At 44.7% G+C, this 18,741-nt stretch overlaps 1 protein-coding gene across 11 annotated transcripts in view; it reads right to left on the bottom strand.

The window, feature by feature from the left end:
• VPS13C (vacuolar protein sorting 13 homolog C) overlaps nt 1–18,741 on the bottom strand; it is a 49,605-nt gene that overhangs the window by 18,728 nt on the left and 12,136 nt on the right. For 9 of the 11 annotated variants that reach the window (XR_014493517.1, XR_014493518.1, XR_014493519.1 and 6 more), the window contains exons 16-55: nt 18,603–18,697; nt 18,231–18,373; nt 17,730–17,922; nt 17,496–17,610; nt 17,176–17,312; nt 16,843–16,966; nt 16,486–16,603; nt 15,713–15,842; nt 15,412–15,490; nt 15,006–15,151; nt 14,341–14,494; nt 14,011–14,087; nt 13,824–13,883; nt 13,082–13,235; nt 12,876–12,992; nt 12,334–12,437; nt 11,883–12,050; nt 11,362–11,666; nt 11,120–11,267; nt 10,892–11,000; nt 10,531–10,643; nt 9,660–9,816; nt 9,098–9,177; nt 8,445–8,504; nt 8,043–8,199; nt 7,610–7,732; nt 7,253–7,356; nt 6,747–6,914; nt 6,145–6,449; nt 5,317–5,461; nt 4,614–4,770; nt 4,049–4,173; nt 3,379–3,548; nt 2,863–3,104; nt 2,373–2,605; nt 2,182–2,274; nt 1,386–1,751; nt 1,153–1,242; nt 622–777; nt 247–511 (exon numbers count right to left, since the gene is read on the bottom strand). Coding sequence is in view for 8 of the 11 variants with exons in the window: in XM_083371256.1 (XP_083227382.1) it covers nt 247–511; nt 622–777; nt 1,153–1,242; nt 1,386–1,751; nt 2,182–2,274; nt 2,373–2,605; nt 2,863–3,104; nt 3,379–3,548; nt 4,049–4,173; nt 4,614–4,770; nt 5,317–5,461; nt 6,145–6,449; nt 6,747–6,914; nt 7,253–7,356; nt 7,610–7,732; nt 8,043–8,199; nt 8,445–8,504; nt 9,098–9,177; nt 9,660–9,816; nt 10,531–10,643; nt 10,892–11,000; nt 11,120–11,267; nt 11,362–11,666; nt 11,883–12,050; nt 12,334–12,437; nt 12,876–12,992; nt 13,082–13,235; nt 13,824–13,883; nt 14,011–14,087; nt 14,341–14,494; nt 15,006–15,151; nt 15,412–15,490; nt 15,713–15,842; nt 16,486–16,603; nt 16,843–16,966; nt 17,176–17,312; nt 17,496–17,610; nt 17,730–17,922; nt 18,231–18,373; nt 18,603–18,697 (5,985 nt within the window). In the remaining 3 variants the exon portion in view is untranslated. Of the gene's footprint in view, nt 1–246; nt 512–621; nt 778–1,152; nt 1,243–1,385; nt 1,752–2,181; nt 2,275–2,372; nt 2,606–2,862; nt 3,105–3,378; nt 3,549–4,048; nt 4,174–4,613; nt 4,771–5,316; nt 5,462–6,144; nt 6,450–6,746; nt 6,915–7,252; nt 7,357–7,609; nt 7,733–8,032; nt 8,200–8,444; nt 8,505–9,097; nt 9,178–9,659; nt 9,817–10,530; nt 10,644–10,891; nt 11,001–11,119; nt 11,268–11,361; nt 11,667–11,882; nt 12,051–12,333; nt 12,438–12,875; nt 12,993–13,081; nt 13,236–13,823; nt 13,884–14,010; nt 14,088–14,340; nt 14,495–15,005; nt 15,152–15,411; nt 15,491–15,712; nt 15,843–16,485; nt 16,604–16,842; nt 16,967–17,175; nt 17,313–17,495; nt 17,611–17,729; nt 17,923–18,230; nt 18,374–18,602; nt 18,698–18,741 lie in introns of all 11 variants that reach the window. The other 2 variants (XM_083371259.1, XM_083371260.1) reach the window with 2 other exon arrangements.

Here is an 18,741-nt window from a genome sequence, read left to right on the forward strand (position 1 = left end):
CCTTGAAAGCCTTCTTAATTCCCGCTCATTTCTCTTGACCATTAGTAGCTCAGGTTTTTGTACAGAGCTTAAGCTTGCAATAAATCTTTATACTCATTTGACCTGCCTGAAGCTCCTGATTTCCCCGGCACTTGACAACAAATACACTGCACATAAAAAGTGCTTAAAAGGTGAAAAAAATAAAACAGAAAAAAGGATCAGAAACAAAATATACCATGATAGCAATGAACAGCTACAAAACCTTACCAAAGCTCAAAGTTAACAGAGAACTGTCTTGGCGACGTAGGATGCTAAGCCTTCCTTTGTCCCGGGACTCCGAGGTTGCATATTCCAGTTCTAAGCTCTGACCAAGTCCGATCTCGTGAATGGTGTCACTTTTGGGGAATCCCACAAGCTGGAGGCTTCTGCAGGTGTGGACTCTGACAGAGATTCCCAGAGCATTTCTGACAGTGAAGGGGGCCCTGTCTTTCAAAGTGGCGTCGTAAGTGGAAGCAGTTCCTTCCGAGAAGCCCTAACAATAAAGCCAATATTTACTACTTTAGGAACAGTAATGAAACCTGTGAGAATGCTATCTGCTCTGTGTGATGGGAAGGGTTCTTTCTCCTGTCTCATTAAACTTACCTTGGCTAGATTATTAAGGACAGTTAAGCAACTTTTGGATATTGTTATGTTCATGGTATCTGTTGACGAGACAGAGATCAACTGCTGGGGTTCAGGTAGAATGATAAAGTCATCTCCTGGCAACAGACCTCTGTCCTCTTTAGGGTTTGTCTTCACCTAAGAAGGAGAAAGTCCAATAAATGCCTAACTGAATCACAGGGAAGGCCCAATTTGCTTTTCCAGCTTTAGTTTGGACAGGAATTCGTCCTCTGGTCTACGAATGCCTAGAATAAAGGTCAAAATATGAACTTGCTTATTTCCCCAGAATAAAATAAAGACACATGAATGCGGACAACGGGTTCAATATTATACGAAGAAAAATAACAAGATGAGGCAAATGTGAATTTAAAGGGAAGCAAATTCTTACTTTAGAAATTCCTAATGCTTAAATGTATTTCCTAAATCCAAGTAAATTACCCAGAATTGTGTAAAAGTGATTTTATCACACACAGAAAACAAATGGCTAAAAAGGAACATTAAATGATTGTTTACTTCCAACTTTAAGTTCCAGCGACGTCCTTCCCTATCCACTTGTTCTATCAGAGGTTCCCAGAGCGCGTGGGTTTCGTTGTAATAATGCACCTGGAATGCAGGATGGAAGACAAAGCTGAAGTACAGAGATCTTCCTCTTCCTGACTAACCAAACCAAACTCAAGAGTCATCAAGGAAACCCATTACAAGTTCAAGGCCCAAATATAAAGGGATCATCGACCCTGTTTATGTACCTCCAGTGTCATATCAGCTCTGGCTGACATGAGAGAAGACCAATTTTTCACGGTTCCAGAAAATGCAGATTCTGCTAACAGTAAAGGGACAGTACGATGTCCCAAGCCACATTCCAGGGTGACCTGAACCGATTTCACCTCCACCTCAAAATGTTCCTTTCTTTCACTCTGCTCGCTGGCTAGCAGGGCTTCTGTGGCTTCTGTGGCCATGTCAACGCCTAGGAACCAACTCTGGCACTCGTCAACGGATTTGATGCTCCAGAGGTCTACAGGATTACAAAGGGTCCCTCCAGATTCTTCCTCCTTGGCCTGTCGCTTCATAGCAGCCAGGATAGTCATTACAGTGTTGAGAATTATTGGTGACACCTTAAAAATTTAAAAAAAGGAAACTAGAGCTGAGCGATGCACTTTCAATAGATGAACTAATTGTAGACCAGTGTTTTTCAAACTTGAGAACTTTCAATTCCCCAGCCACAGGATCCCGCCTTCACAGTCAAAGTCTGAATTAAGTCAAGGGCATTCTGCTCATCAGCCTCCATTGAAGAGCTGATATTTACATAGGGGTATACATTCAGAGCGATGGTGAGATTATTCCTGATAAAATCAAACTAATATTTTTACTATGGATGACCAGAAGGCAGAAGCTACACTGCCACCAAGGGCTGTGTGTGTATTGCAGGAGTCCTCCCTGGAATACTGGATTTTCTACTCTACGCATTGTAGATCTCAACTCAGCCGCAGATTTTTCTAGAAATACACCTAAACATCAGGGCGAGCGAACGCAATTTGTACTAACTTTCACAATCAGTGTGTCCATGTTCACATCTATTCTTTGCACTCCAGAAGTATCCATCGTGGCTTCCACAGCTAAACAACACGGTTGCACCACCTAAAAGAACCCCAGCAAGATATTAGGGTCAACGCCCCCTTCCTATTTCCAGGAAAAAAGGTCCACTGCAAAGGGGTAGATCCCAGCAAGGGGCTCACCGTGGTGACTTTCTTCTTCTTTGCTGGATCCCGGAGGAAGGGGCAGGCCAGCACCCTGAGGTCCAGAACCTGAGCAGTCAGCTGCTGTGCCCCAGAGCCCCCCGAAAGCATGAGGTTGCACTGGAACGAGGCTGCCAAGGCGGGCGCGTCGGCCTTGGTCAAGTTGGCCACAAACACAATTTCTGGATCCAAGATGTGTGCTTCCACTGACATGTTTGATCGCGCAGCTGCAGCTGCAAAAGTTTAAATTTAGTTTATGTATTTACTAAATGGTTATCACAACAGAGTAATACCATACGCCATCATTGCCACGGCTGATAAAAATAAAGCAATCCTGTGCTTAAGTCACTGCTCTGGTATCTCTGCTCTGACCAGCGAGCAACACATCTGGGCCAAAGGCGAAAATAAAGCCAGTGGCCTTAAGAGGGCCAAGCGGCCCAGTGAGCAAGAACTTCAAAGGGCATGTGCAGAATTCCTTCCGTCTGCTGACCTTTCTCGGGCTTGGGCTTTCCCTGGGAAGGCAGCTTCACTGCGAACTGGGCCGGCCTTTCCACTGGCTTGGCTGCAGGCACAGACTGAACAAAGAAGTCGGCCACGGTCAGCAAGAACTCCATGCTGGCACACAAATACAGCCGGTCCAAGACAGCTACGATGTCACTCCCATCTTTATTTTGCTTGTAGTTGACGTCAATCATGACACTATCAGCTTCCCCGTCCTTTTTGGCTAGCATTCTGCAAAACGGGAAATGCATTCATAGGGGAGTTGGTTGAATTTACGGAAGAATTTGGAACAGATGAATCCAGTTTTGCACCCTCCAATTACCCCGAGATTAGGATCCTTGGACTTTCTAGTGAGAAGGCCTCGGATTCAACAGACCTTCAAACAAATTCCATATTCTATACAAGAGGTAGATTTTTTTAACGGCTGGCCATGCGTGTTAAGCAAAGCACCAATGGCAGGCAGGGCAGAGACGTGGCGTTTCCAAATGACTGCTAAAGAGCTGACCTTGCCGTTGCTTTCTCGATCCCTTCTCTAAGATCATCCAATGTACACGTTTCCATCTTAGTCGTGACGTCTATAGAGCCGTCCGAAAACATTTGTCCTGATGATCTCATGAGATGCAGCCGGAGCTCTCCAAGACGTAAGTGGCTATTGTGAAGCGAAAGCTGAGAGTTCTACAATATATAAACGTGGCTGAGATAAAGAGACAGCTCAGAGACTTGACATTTCTCTTAGTTTGGGCTATCTACCCGAACAGAGAAAGAACACGGATGGAAAACTTTTTGTATTAAAATAACCAAATTCAATTTACATAGAAGAAATCTCTCTCAAAAAAAATGTCTTAAGACTTTGACATTGTAATGCCCAAGTTGTCAATGGAGAAAGCCCCCAAAATATCAGAAGTGAGAGGGGGAGGGTGGAAGGAATTGGAATGGAGCAAGGGAGGCTGGAGGCCTGATCAACAGCGTGTGTGTGTGTGCATGCGTGCGTGCACAAGTGCATGCATGTATGAAGAGGCACACACAAATGGATACCAAACTCAAAGGTAAAATTTCACGTTTTGGAACAAACTCTCCCCTTTTTGGACCACACTGATCTAGTTGGCCTGTGATTTTTTTTAATGCCACCCCTAGGGGTTCCAGGAAAACTGGCTTTCAAGAATACTGTCACCAACCTGGTTCTTGTCAGCATTATAGAGAACAATGGAGAGAGATTCAAAGTTAAAATGAAACATCACGGCCACACTCTTCTTCAGCTGGGCTTCTCCAAGTCCTTCCTTTGCAAAAACCTCAGGGGTTCCTGGATGATTGAGAAACGAGGAAGTTGTTTAACAGCAGTCATGACTCCTGCTTGTCCGAGGACTGATGCTCGTTTAATACTTATGAGAGCATTACCTTCAATTCAATGCCAACCCTCTTTGATCTTATCTCGCATCCAAAGACCAGCATAAAATCGTATGCCGTTTCTTTTTATCCCACCTTTATTCTTTTCTGAATTCAAGGTGGTGTACATATCTAACGTTATCCTCTCTTATTCATAACAACATCCCTGTGAGGTGGTCTGGCTGAGACAGAGTGACTGGTCCAAAGTCACCCAGCCACTTTCAGGTCCAAAGTCTCCAGGTTTCTAGCTAATACCCCAATGTTGTTTTCTTCCATTTTGTCCTGATGTTGGTAACAGTCAAACGATGGGTTTTGCAACTATCTGAATTAAATGCTCAACTTTGGGGAAAGATGTACCTTCATCAAGGCCAGAGACAGCCACAGCTTTGTGCTTTTTAAATTTCTGAGCGTCTAGCAAGGTTGAGTGCGTAACTTTGGGGTCTGCGGCAGCTTCACTGAGATTCTCTAGCAAAATGCTCATGAGCAAAATCAAGTCATCCTGACTGAGTGAGATCTGCAAAGAGAAGAATCTATTATTAAACGGCTTTCCTCCGGCAACACTACCCATCTTGGGATTATTTTCAACCCGATTGATCAATCTCAAACTGGCACCAGATCTTCCCACAACATTTTATTAAAACTCAGAATGCCAGATTGCAGACTCCAGGGGAAAAAAAGCATTTCACAGCCAGCATAGATAAGAAATACCTGCATGTCACTGGGATGGGTCTGCATGAATTAGCTAATATCTAGCAGCAAATACAGCTGTGAAGTCATTGCAGTATCACCAAAAAAGGCAGAAATTGATGGTTTTCCCTTTATCACCTGCTCATGCTTTATATACTGCATGTGTTCAAAACAGGCAGAAATGCTTCCACAGAAGGGAAAAAAATCTTGTGTAAAACAGCCTCAACTTGTAAGTGTAGATAAGACTAACTGGAAAATCAAAGCCCCTTCAAGGGCAAAATCAGTGTAACCTCCATCATAACCCAAGTTATAATTATAATCCACAGCTTATCTCCCCAGAGATCACGGCTCTCCCGGCTGTCTGTGACCTTACCAACATGGCTTTTAAGTCTCCTTGGATGGCAACCCCCGGAATCTGCAGATACCAATCTGAGGCTAAATTCCTCTGAACTGACAGCTGTAGATTGACCGGCTGCAAAATCTCAATGTCCGGCTGAGGGCCGCTGCCCACCACGGTCCTACAAATTAAAGGGGAACAGATGGAGAATCACAAGGTGGCCCTTTGAGTAAACCAGCCCTTCCTGCCGGCAGTGCATGATGTGACTGGGAATAGCCCTTCAAGGCCTAAAGTTCACTTACTGGGGATGCTGGTTGGGGAATTCTGGGAGTTGAAGGCCACAAGTCTTAAAGGTTGCCAAGGTTTGGACAACCCCTGCTCTAAGGCAAACTCCACCACAGGGGCCTTTCCAAGGAGGTTCACTGGGGGAGTCTCTTTTGGTTTGTTAGACATTTTCAACAGATGCCCAATTCCCATTGCCGGATTTGGATTCAAGCTGTGATGGCCACCAGTTAAACAGGCTCCCCTGCCCCAACACAGCTTAGCTCAATACGGGGGCCTATCCTGACTGAGCCCTTCAGAAGTCCTCCCTGTGTCTGGTGGGGAAAGAAAAGCAAGAGGGTTTGCTTAGAACTGTAACCTGCTCTGGGTTATGCTTGCATTCATAGACACAGGTGAAGGGAGTCGGATGACCTCCCAGAGCCAGGCAGGGTCTCTCGCCAAGCCTTCAGGGAAGGGCTTCTCTGCTGCAGAAGTGTGTTCCCACTGCCAGGAGAAAGCCCACAGCAACAGGCAAGGAAAAGCCGCAAGAGGCAGCCATCTCTCTGTTGACCTCAGGGCGATAGAGGTTCGCGACAGGTATACCTGGAGATCTTTAACTGGGTGAGTTGGACATCCATCTTGTCAATCACAGGGGGAGTCGTCGTCTCCTCCTCAGAGACCAGGGTGAATTCATTCCAAACTCTGATTAAGCCAAGATCGGCTATCAATACATTGTTGGACACGGACGACTGGGGGATCAGGATGACTGGAGCTTTCAGGTTGATGTCCATGGAGAGGCGAAAGCTCTTCTGAGCAAAGTCCTTCATGCTGGAGGCCGCCTTCTCTGCAGCTTGAACCGTGGCAGCGCTCAGCGCCTCCTTGGCCGTTTGGAAGTGGTTGAGAAAGTGCTAAGCAAGGACAGAATTACAGGCCTAATTAAGCAGCAGCGCCAGGACAATTTTATTCTTTTCTGTCGTTTGTGGTAAGACTAGGATTTCGAGCCTACACATTTGAAAACTATAATGTAAGCCAGTATTTCTCAAGTTTGGCAACTTTAAGACGTGTGGACGTCAACTCCCAGAATTCACTTTACCTTCCAAATCTGGGAGATGAATTGAAGCTTTGGAATTGAAGTCCACACATCTTAAAAGCTGTCAAGGTTGAGGAAGACGGGTTAAGTTTACAGAAAGAAGAAGCTCTCTTACCAGAAGTGTCATGAAGAATTTATGCACATAGACGATCTGAACGCAGCCTACTTTCAGAGACATTTTGCCATCAACCTTGGACATGTCCATATAAGCGTCTCCTTCGGTGGCATCGGAATAAAGGGACATTGTGAACCGGAAGACTTCATCTCCCACTATCGAGACTGTCTGCAAAGGTCATATTTACCATGATTATCTCTCTTTGATATCATCTGTCACGGTCTGGTCTACCCTGCCCCTTAGCAAGAGGGTGTAGGACCATGACCTAAAACAGGCACATCTATTAATTTCAGCCTCTGCCCCTCAGAAGTTTCCAGCTTCACCAGGTTTCCCCCCCCAAAAAATTTGGTTTCTCCATCTCAAGGGGAAAAGGCAAAGTGTGAACAGGCCAAAGTGTGTAATTCTACTCTCAGATGCGCTATTTTTCCTCTGACCATCTCTCCTGTTCCTAACTCTTCCAGACTGGTTCATGAGGCTCATGTCCACAGTCCCAATTCCATCCTCACCTTTTTATGAACCGTTTCCGGATCAACATTGGTTATTATGAAATCCCGAAGCCGGGCAAAAATTTCAGTGTGCTTCGTTGTTGTAAACACACAGGCCTCCATGCCTAAGGAGAAAGGAGGACAAAATAAATGGGGGTGTCTTCAATTTTTGACTGAAGTTCAGACACTGGAATTTTTCTTAGGGGAGTTACACTTAATCCATTACTGGCTTTCCTCTCTTGCTGCTGCAGGAAACATATTTGACCCGAGGATTGAACGAGAAGAATTCCATCCTACAGCAACAGCAGGATGAAGTAACTGGGAAGGAGGGGATTTTTTTTAAAAAAAAATCCTGTGCATTATTTCAAATGCGCTTACCTTGAATTCGGATATCTGCAATATTAGCTGTATGGTCACAGAGCAAAATGTTGAAGGCATTCAGTTTGGCCATGAGCTTCAAGTCAAACACATCTGCAGGGCTGGCGGCAGGGCTGGCAGCAGCTGAGAAGAAGCAGGAGAGATTGGCCGGCCTGGTGGGCCTTCCTCCCCGGCTGTCCCCCCTCTCCTCCCCTCCCTCCTTCCTGGTCTTGGCGCTTTGTGGCTGCTCCTCAGTTGCATCACTCCAGTTTTTTCTTCCCTTCTGGCCCCCACTCCTGCTGCTTCAAAGCCACGCAAAGAAACTTGGAAATTCAAACTACTTCTTAAATTAATGGATTTAATTGGCTCATCGTGGTCAAAAGGGATTGCCTGGGTTCATCGGTATTAAATAGGAGAGGGAGAGGGAGAGAGGGAGAGAGACACCCTCCGATACCTGATTTTGCAACAGCTGTTTTGGGGTCTTCTGATGGTTGCTCCCCCTCAGCCCCCTTCTCAACTGGCGTGAGAACGTTCGAGGCAGATGTGAAAAAATTCATGATTGAAAGCAAGGCTTCGGTGTGCAAAAGTAAGTCCAATGAAGAAAAGGATACCTGAAAAAACGAAAGGAAATAAATTGGGGGGGGGGATGTCCCTGCCATCTCATCTGAAAGCAGATTTCTCTCATTTCTATCATTTAAAAAGGCCCCTCGGCCTACGCAGGATAAATGGAAGTTATTTTGCTTAAAAATCCAATTAGAATCTAGAATCTTTCAGTGAAAGTAATATTTGTTCTCAAAAGGACACCAAGGGCCCCCTACCCTTGGTAGCTAACAAAGCAAGGGGTCTTAATACTCACATTCAGCAACTGCTTTGTTCTGTTGTAAACGGTTTCAAAGTGAGGACCATCAACATCAGCCTAAATGGGAATCAAAACTTCACTTTGCGGCAAATGGTGAAGCAGTACCTAAGGCACACGCACGTTCAAGCCAACTTAGGTTAAGTTCAGGCAGGGATGTGTGGCTGACAAACTCAAGGGCCGGACCCAGCATTGCAATCAAGGCTCCTCTTGGTCCAATCCCACCCCTGCGCCCCCTCCTCCTCCTCGTTTTTTTACTATATCCTGCAGGCAGCCCTGGGTTCAACATCTAACTATTTCTGCCAACTGCTATCTCAGTACAGTAAGCCGCACACCACGTCACCCCTAGGAATGCCACGGAAGAGGCCAAGCTGGACACTGTTCGATTCCCAAGACCAGAGAGCAAGAAAGAAAAGGGAGAAGGAGGGAATAAGATAGAGGCCCCCCTCTCTATAAAACTGACAGGTCAAAAGAGAGAGACCAGCCTTCTAGCAGAAACTTCTAGCAACTAAGATTCATTTTGGCTTTTTGTAACATACATTGATTTGCATTATTTCACTTTGATTCTCTGCATAAAATGCACTGCCATTTTTTGCTTTAAGCATCCACTCAAAATACCCCACAGTAATTTTTAGTTTAAAAAAGTGCTTAACCTTAACATATTCCATCTTTAGAAGATGCTTGCCAGATTCATCTGAAGAACTAATAATATTTAATGGATCTCCTTTGGAATCTGTAGAAAGAATACAATTCATACTTAAACCGTTGTAAGCCAAAGCCACAGAGTCCCTAAGCAAGGAAAAGTTGATAAATACAGCAAAGATGGCAATTTCTTCATCAATGCAACGTTCCTCAAAAGAAGAATCGGTAGAATTTCGGAGACTCGGAAATTACCCAAAATATAAACAGATGCTTCATAAGCCTGATGAGGCGAATCTGGGTTGTTTTACTATTAAAAATTTACATTCCAACAATCATTATTTCGCTAAGTTATACCATTTCTCAATTTTAGTTTTTCTCTTTTGGGAAAATCTTTTTAGTCAAAACTAACCAAGAATAATAGTCTCTGACAATTCTATCCATAGATATACTCTGATGTTATTTTTATTGAAATATTTAGAAAAACATGATCTGCAGCTTAACATTGTCCTATAAAATCCTGTGTGTACTCTGATTTAGATTCATTTGTGAAATCCTTCATTAAATATGACTTACCACTGAATTCAAGGCAATTCATCTGGACTTTCTTCAGATATGCTGTAAGAGTCATATCGTGCATTCTAATTCTACCTTCACTTCCAAGTTTTAGTGCTGTGAGCCTGTATAAAGGAAAGCTTTGCTTTTCCACTTGTTTCGTTAATGTTACTAAAACCTGAAAGGAGGGAAATAAAGTATATTAAAGATAGCACAGAAACATAAAAATACACCAGCCATTCATATTCCAGTTGTCTATCTACATTTGCCATTTTGCCAAGTCATCTTCAAGGAGAGGGCGTTGTTGTAGGAAGAAACAAGCACTCGCGTCCGTCAGATTCACGAATATGCCAGAAATTCTGGAATTAACAGAGCAGGTTATGACCTTGACTCGCCCTGATGGAGGCACCATCCAGTTGGGCCTGATTCAGGACTCCTGAGACGCCCCCACCGTTTCCCACCAGCCAGGATGAACCAAGGCAAGGGGGGGGCGCTAACCTACTCCCCCATCCCTTTTCAGCCTTCCTGCCCGCAGGAGGGCAAAACACAAGCTTTGACAAGTTCAGCTGTGGGCATCAGCTAGACTGGCAAGGAGAGGCCCTCCAGAGAAATCCTGGTGGTCCACTGAGAATCAGCCGACGGGACCAATAACAATAACCGGCTCTTCTGGTCTGGGTGAAGCCAGAAAGGAGCCGGAGGAAAGAGAACAAATAAGGCTGTTCTTGCCAGCACTGATTCCGGAAACGGGACACCCTGGATCCCTGGTGTCTGAACTAGGCCTCATTGGCTTCTGCAGGCCGAATGTTCCACTGCCAAGCAAATAAGCATTATTTGAAATAAATAAATGAATAAATGCAGCTGAATCGAGGTAGAGATTCATAAGCTGCCCTACCTGGTGGATTTCAAAGTTCAGCAGCAGGCTGGTTCTATCTTCCTTCAGGGCTTCTTCCGAGATGCTGGATTTCGGGGTTCCAGTTGACGGCACCGTTTCTTTTATCTTACCTGCTAATTCCAGAACAAGAGACTTTCACTTAAAGAAGGCCTGCTTACATCCTGTTGCACTTTAGGAGCTGTGAGCCTGGATCAGGCCATGAGCCCCTCCAGCGCAGAATGCCTTTCCATCGGCCGCCATTCCTCCGTCTGTCCACAGCAAAGCAGGGCAGAGTGGCTCCCTCCGAGTCGCAGCCAGGCCAAGCTCCCTGCAGGAAAAACGCTCCGGCTACAAAACCTGGGAAGAGACGAAGATTTCCTACCTTCCGTCGACACTGCTGCTTCTGCCCCAGAGTCGGTTTTGTCTGCTTCAGCCAGGTTTTCAGTCATAACTTTAAGCAGAATGTTTAAATCCTCCTGACTCAGGATAATCTAAAAACAGGGGCATTTCAAGGGCAGGTTACGTTTCTTCAGACTAACCCATTCCTTCTCCTCAACGGGGACTCTGGCGGAAATGGACCAGCCACACGAGGGAAGGGAGATTAACTTACGCTGATGGTGTCAAGGTAACCTCGGACTTCCACCAAGGGTACTTTGTGATACCACATCCCGGCCAGGTTGCGGGTGACCAAAAGGTTCAGATTAATCGGGTGCAGAATTTGAACGTCAGGCTGCGAACCCCCTCGCTGCAAGACCGCCCTAGAGGAAGTCACACACGATCATTGTGGGTCAATATGACCAAACCCTCCTGAAATAATGCTGGGCTTCGCACGTAAAAAGGAACCGGACGTACCTGGACAGCTTCAGCTGGGTTAGGTGTACCTCCATTTTATCCATGATGGGAGGCAGCGAGCAACCCTCTGCCGGCACCAGGCTGAACTGGTTTTGTATTTTAATCAGCCCCAGATCGAAGACCACAGCATTGCAAGAGAGGGAAGACTGCGGGATGACAATGACGGGGGCCTTCAGGTTGATGTCCATGGAGAGGCGAAAACTCCTCTGAGCGAAGTCTCTCATGCTGGTGGCGGCCTTCTCGGCGGCCTGCACCGTAGCAGCACTCAAGGCCTCGGTGGCCATTTGGAAGTTGCTGAGGAAATTCTGTGACAAAACAAGAGTTTCACAGGTCAGGAATGGAGGGGGGGGGGAAGTAAGCAGCAGACTGTTACTTAACACTGATATTTACATGACACGTTTTTGAACTTCGTATGAAACACAGAGACAGAGACAGAGAGAGAGACTCTGCTTTTTGCATACCAATACAAAGACTTCCTTCCATGCCACGTGAAAAACAGAACTCCCAGTTGCCAGTCTTACCAGAAGTGACATGAGGAATTTGTGTAGATATATGATCTGAATACAGCCCACTTTCAGAGCCACGGTGCCATCCACTTTGGACATATCTGTGTAAGCTTCTCCCTCAGTTGCATCTGGATATAAGGCCAGGTTGAAACTGAAGACTTCATCACCGACGATGGAAACCGCCTAAAAAGCAGAGAAGCAAAAGTATCATCTGCTGGACGGGTACTTTCTAGATGGGCATCCAAAAGAAAATGCAAGTGAATGGAGCACTCGCTGGTTCTCGAGACCGCAGCCCGAAAGTTCATGAGAATACACACATCGACTCACAAATGCGTTTGCAAAGGCAGTTTCTTTCAAAGCCCTCGGAGAAGAGACTTCCTGGATGCACACGTGCAGCTTCTCTTGGCAGAGAATACAGGAGAGCCATTCTGGCAGCTAAAAGTTGCCATCAAATTAGAAAATGTACCTTTTTATGAATTGTCCTCGAGTCAACATCAATAACAACTACATCTTTCAGCCGGGCAAAGAGAATAGTTTGACTGGACTGCAGAAAAAGGAAGGAGTCGAGGCCTGAAAGGGAAAAAATTGTTAATTATTTTAAAGTATGATTGCTAAGAACCATACAAATGAAATCGCAGAGCCCTAACTAAATAGACAAAGCTTCACTCTATTATTCAAATTCCAAAAGCAGATTTTGAAGCTGCTTTAGAAATATTTCTAAGATCTGCGCTACTGAACACATTGGGGCAAAAGCCGAGGAACCAATCTCAACCTACCCTGTCTTTGTAGACCACTCAAAGTGCCAAAATCTACATCCAACTGTGTCCCCCCCCCCTTCATTTCAAACCGACAGAAATGCATCTATTTAACTGGCATTCTGCTATACAAGGTGAGAATTAAGAAATCAGAAACGAATGAAGTCAAGGTCCTCCAGTGGCTGGAATATATTTCAATCATTCAAGCTTGAGAGCTTGGAAGAATTGAATAAAACAAGCATTTTCTCATTACCTTGGATTTTTATTTCAGCAATATTGTTCTTCTCATCGCAAACGTTCAAACAGAAGGCCTCCATCTTGGCAAAGAATTTGAAGTTAAACACATCCTTGTCTTTGCTCGGTTTTGCCACTGTAAAGAGAGATTTTTTAACAAATCAACAAGAGGTTGACCTATCCTGAATGGGGAGAAAATGGCATCCAAATATGACTGCCCGCTACCTTCCTTCCCAGCAGACTCTCTCCTCCGTGCCTCTTCCTGTCTCTGCAGGGCTGGCGGCTGCTTCTCCCTTGCCGGGACCACAGCCACGAGGTATCCCAGGGCCGAGAGTAGAGCCTGGGTGTGCAGCACCACTTGGAGAGAGGAGAAGGCCACCTACGGGGTTTGGGGGAGAGTGGGGGGCAAAGGCACCTCTTCAATAGCAAGATCTCCCCATTCACCCACCAGTCCAGCAGAATCGCTTTCTTCACGCCCGCGGATTACGTCCTTGGTTCGGGGGGGGGGGAAAGAGGGCACCCCTGCAGGCCGGCCTTCCTGAGCATTTCATAAACGGGTCTCAGTCCAACATCCCCAAGAGAAGCAACCATTTTCTTAAGAGTAAGAGTATCCCGCTTTGAAGCAGACTGGCTTCTTTATTCTTGGGCTGTCCTTCAAATGTCACCTTACAGCTCACGATGGCTAAAAAGGACCCTAGGCCCCTTCCCCATCCGACCTGGTAGGCTAAGGACACAGCAGGCTATTTCAAAAGGCAGGAGGTCCAGAGAGAAGGGACACCTTCCTGGACAGGGTCAAGAGCAGCAAGACAAACAAGACTCGATCAAAAGCCAGGCCCTGCTCAAAAACCTGCTTGGTTTTTTCTGCCCAACCCGCTCTCTTGGCAGGGAGTTAAGGAGTATTTCTTAGGAGAAAACCCAGCATTATTTACAAATAAGGTTAGGGTGAGTTTTCTTAAATTTTTCTTACCTCCATTCTTTGTTCGGTATTGTCAAAAACTGTCTGAAATTTTGGACCATTTTTATCGGCCTGAGGGGAAACATAATCAATGTGACTAAAAATTGAAACCCAGTTTTCATATTGTACAAAAGCAATTATTTGCTCATGCAGTTCAGTATGCATTATTCGGTAATTTTTTTTAGAAAAACGCCTTTACCTTGATATATTCTACTTTCAAAAGGTCTAATCCGGAGACATCCGATGAACTAATCAAATGAACTTCCTGCCGTTTACCTACAAAAATACATGACTTCTAAGAAATGACAGGTTAAATAATGCCCACGTGTTTTTTAAAACTGAGCCTTTTCTACAATTGACACTTTTAAACAAAATCCATAACAGCTTTGGCTTTGTTTTGTTTTTTACACTAAGACTTTTTGGGTAGAAAGTTTTTTTCTATCAAGGACACAAATCAAAACATTATTTCTTTCTCAACCCCTGCTCAAAAGTACACTTTTGTAACTGCTTAATTTATTAAGCAAATTACCTTGAATTTCATAATAATTCAGGCTAATCTTTCTCAAGTAAGACACAGCTGTCAGATCGTATGTTCTAGCGGTGGCTTGCATCCCAAGCTGCTGCACATTAAATACGAGTATTGTTTCTTCTCTCTGCAGCTGCTTGGTCAGTTCCAAAATCACCTAAATAAGACATGCTTGTTAAATTTTGAAATCTGGGCATGTTGAGATACAGGCAGTCCTCAACTTATGATCACAAGTGGGAATCGGACCGTCTGCTGCCAGGAACGACCCCCCATCGCCCGGTGCGCTCACACAGAGAGGGCCTCCTCAGGGTGCCGTCGGCCAGACAGTGTCGGCTGGCGACCCCCAGGGGGAGGGCCTTCTCTGTGGGGGCACCTGCCCCGTGGAATCAGCTTCCCCTGGAGCTCCGGATGGCCCCAGACCTCCGGTCCTTTCGTCGTGACCTTAAGACATTTCTTTTCCAACAGGCCGACCTGGACTGATGATAAGGGGTTTTTAATATGGTTTTAAGGTTTTATTGTTGTAGTTGGGGCTATAGATATAGTTTAATTTTTAATATTTGTATTTTTACTTGTATTTTACTGTTGTTAGCCGCCCTGAGTCCTTCGGGAGATAGGGCAGCATATAAGTCCCATTAAATAAATAAATAAATAAACAAACCCACACTTGCCTCCTTAATTTCAAATTTTAATTGCAGGTCTGTCAGCTCTTCCTGAACAGTTGTGGTCTCATTCTTTAGCTTCTTTTTTTGGGGGGAAACCACTTTCTCTCGTTGTTGGGGATACTCATCGGGATCAAAATATTCATCCTCAGAATCTAAGGAAGAAAGAAAGCGCTATTAGGACACTCTGTGGGTATCAAAATATTCACTTTGGAGTAGACTAATTAATGGTTAAATAAAATTGGGCTAGTATAGTCATTTGCAGGGGGGATTTCCATTTACCATAACTTTTTTTTTTAAATGTCCTAAAGATTTTAGCACAAAGTTGTCTAAGCCACAAGTATGCCTTCTAAAATAGCTAAAGACAGCAATTGCCTTGGATTTGTCATAATTTTGGATGTCCTCTTTTTTTTACCTGATTCTAATTCTTCCAGAAATAAGGTGGTGCCAAGGAAGTCTTTCCTTTTGTCAGAAACCACAGGAATGGCAGGAGCCTGCAAAAGAATGCAAGGTAGTAAGAAACCACCGGACTCATGTTATTTTCATGTTATTCTCCGTACGACACTTCAGGTTGGAATGTTCCCACAGCCATGCCAAGTTGGCATGACTGCTTCACTGGTATTTAATACACTTTTGACCTTTCTGTGTCTCGGAAATGCCAATAATTATGCTAATTACTGACTGTACTTTCCCCAAATGTACAATGAGTTTGATACCTTGGGACTTGAAACTGAAAGTTCAGATTTCTGTGGGAGGGGAATGCTGTCAATAAGCTCAAACACCCCTTGGATCTTCTGATCAGAAATTCTCAGGTGAACCAAAGGAAGCTCTCCAGACACCTTAAACCTGAGGATATAAAAATATAGAAGAAACAAAACTAGGTTGCCAATAACTCTGCTACACTCTTGATCTAGAAGGGAAAGCACACACAGTCCTACACACAGAGCAAAACCCAGCAGGGATGTGAAATTGGCATGCACTACACACAAGGCACCATCAGAGGAAATGTAACGGATGTCTTGTTTTTACAAACACACACACTGATCTCTGGCTACAAGGATATGAAATGAACCGTCAGCTGACAGCTTTCTTTCAACTGGGCCTAAAGTAATGTTTCTGAGAAACATCCAAGAAATGCTAAGGTATATTTGGAAAGCTTTTTAAAAGACTATCAGAACATCTCCAGGGAGACTGGCCGGCTACTTTGTCCTGAGAAGCTTTGGATAAGTAAATTTAATTCGCAAGAGTTTCGTGGCATCGATCAGTTGCTTTGGTGTGCCAAAGAGTACGATTAAAAATAACTCAAAATGAAAAACAGGCCATGAATTCCCACTCTCACTCTAATAACATTTTAGGAGGCCTACAGCAGCAACAAACCCATTGAATAAAAGGCCAACTGCCTAGCCACAAAACTGCGCCCTGCCCCACACCTTTAGGCAACAGGATCCCACTGAACCGTATTTACAGCTTTTAAAAATTGCTACGTTACTTTGCCATTCTGACATCCTTCTCCACCATTGATTTGGCAACTTGGACACACATATCCATGGGACGCAGTATGTGCAGCAACGATGCGGGCTCAGACCGGGCCTTTTTCCAATCTTCCCCTAAAATACAATTAAAGAGTTGCTAATATTTTGGTAATTCTAGCATGATAATAAATAACATTGATGTCTAGTAAGTTCTAGCGATACCACAAAAAATGAAAATGCACACCTGCCAAACTCCAGAAAAGTAAATAAATTCAAATTTCAAATAAAACTATATAATTAATACTGTACTATTTGTGCCAGTTGCTTTCCATTTCATATGTAGACAAAATGTTTTGGGGTTAGAGGCATCCTACCTGATCTGCCAAACAAGAGTTGTACGTTCTTGATTTCTACATCAAATTTGTCATACGCTTTATCCATGATCTCTTCCAGGGAACTGCTTGAAGTCTGATGGTGACTTTGGCTGATGCTCTTCAGCTGTTGAATGATAAGTTTCTCTGCTGCTTAAAATGCAAATGTCACATAGTTTTCACAAATGTATCTGCAAAGACACCTAGCCCATTGCTGTATTCATCAGCACTCGATGGGACTACATTACGCCTGAGAGGACCACATTCTTCTCTTCTGCCAAGCTTTAATTTATTAATATCTGTCTTCAGTCTTCAAGAAAGGTCATCAAGACATACCTGGAAAGTACCTAGGTCCAAAATAAGTAAGTTTGACTTTTCATGGTGGAAGCCGGTTTGTGGGATCAGAAGATAGGAAGGCTTCAGGTTAATCCTGAGGTCAAGGACTTTTCGCGTTTCAATGATATGCATCAGCCCTAAAACAGAAAACAGAACGGAGCTAGGACGGGCAGCTTCCCCAACTGGAACAGAATTCTGCTTAAAATACATCCCTACCCCCCAGGAGCCATGGGAAACCCCTCTGAGCCTGTAGGTTTGGCCACAGGGTCAAAAATGGCTATTTAATCATCTGGAGTTGACCTGATGTTTCTAAACCTGACCTGTGGCTGTCTTCTCTTTAATTTCTTCCAGTTTCGACAAGGTCGCCGTGGTTAAGCGTTCGAGGTCCAAGCCTCGGTTCGTTTGGAAGAATTCCACCAGCGCGTTGATTGTTCTCTGAAAAAGAGTGTTGTTAACTGTATCTTATTTTTTTCTTAAGGAACTGCAAATACAGACATAGGAAAGGAAGATCAAATGTTGAGAATTGAGAAGCATTTCACGCTGATTTCACTCACCGCGTCGTAGATGATTTCAACGGGCTGCGACTGAACAAAGAGGCTCTGATCAGCCATGCTGTCCTCCGGGTTGGTCTCAAACTTTATTTCAAGCAAGGATGACGCAGTGTTCCCAATGGAGGCCACCAGAGAAGGCACAACGTTCCGTTGCCTCAAGCCCGTCACGTACCAGTGTTCAAGCTTTGCCTCTATCCTGCAAATTGTCAATAGGCAAGGGTTTTTCCTCCCCAAACTATAAGGAAGCCATCGTTTGGGGCTCTGTCGTAAGGAGGAGAAAATGTCTGTACAATTAATGAAAAACAAATGAAAAGGCCGACAGCCCAACTGATGCAGGAATAGGAAAAGGAGTCAGACTTTAAACTAAGAAGTGCCCACGGGGAGAATCTGCCAAGCTGTTGCAGGGGTCTCTGCCTTCAGTGATGCCAAAGAAATCACCCTTTCAATAAACCAAGCAGCACAGATTCACACAATGCACACAAGGACATTGGAACTGACACTTACTTCAGTGCTTGTGCGCCCGGCCTCTGCGAGATTGTAGTGCTTAAATCAATGATCTGAATTTTAAGAGTGTCCGGGACATTCCTGTCCTCTTTAATAGTAAAGGAAGTGCTTAAGAGTTTCAGGGACGCCACGTGGGCCACGTACTAAAGAGGAGACAAAAGCACCGGAGAGCATTAGTCATACCGATGAGTGGGGTGTTTTTATCATAAACGCCAGGCAGACACAATACCCGGGGGGGTCCCCTCCTCTTCCCAACCGCAGGAAATGTGGAAAACGTGACTTGCAGCCCACCTGTGTAAGTTTCACCCACAAGAAACGGAGACACTCATCGTCTTCTGCGATGCTCCAGTTTTAATCAAAAGGCGCCATTACCTTTCTGGGTAAAGTCAGGTTGCGGGAACTGTCGCTGTATCCGATGGCGGTGAACAGCTTTGCCTTCTCTTCAGGGGTCATGAGGTCATCGATAGCTGCAGAAAGGGTGGAAGGTGTTAGCCTGGAGGGAGGGCTGGCA

This window comes from Vipera ursinii (assembly GCF_947247035.1).
Source record: "Vipera ursinii genome assembly, chromosome: 11".
In the NCBI taxonomy this organism is placed as follows: domain Eukaryota; kingdom Metazoa; phylum Chordata; class Lepidosauria; order Squamata; family Viperidae; genus Vipera; species Vipera ursinii.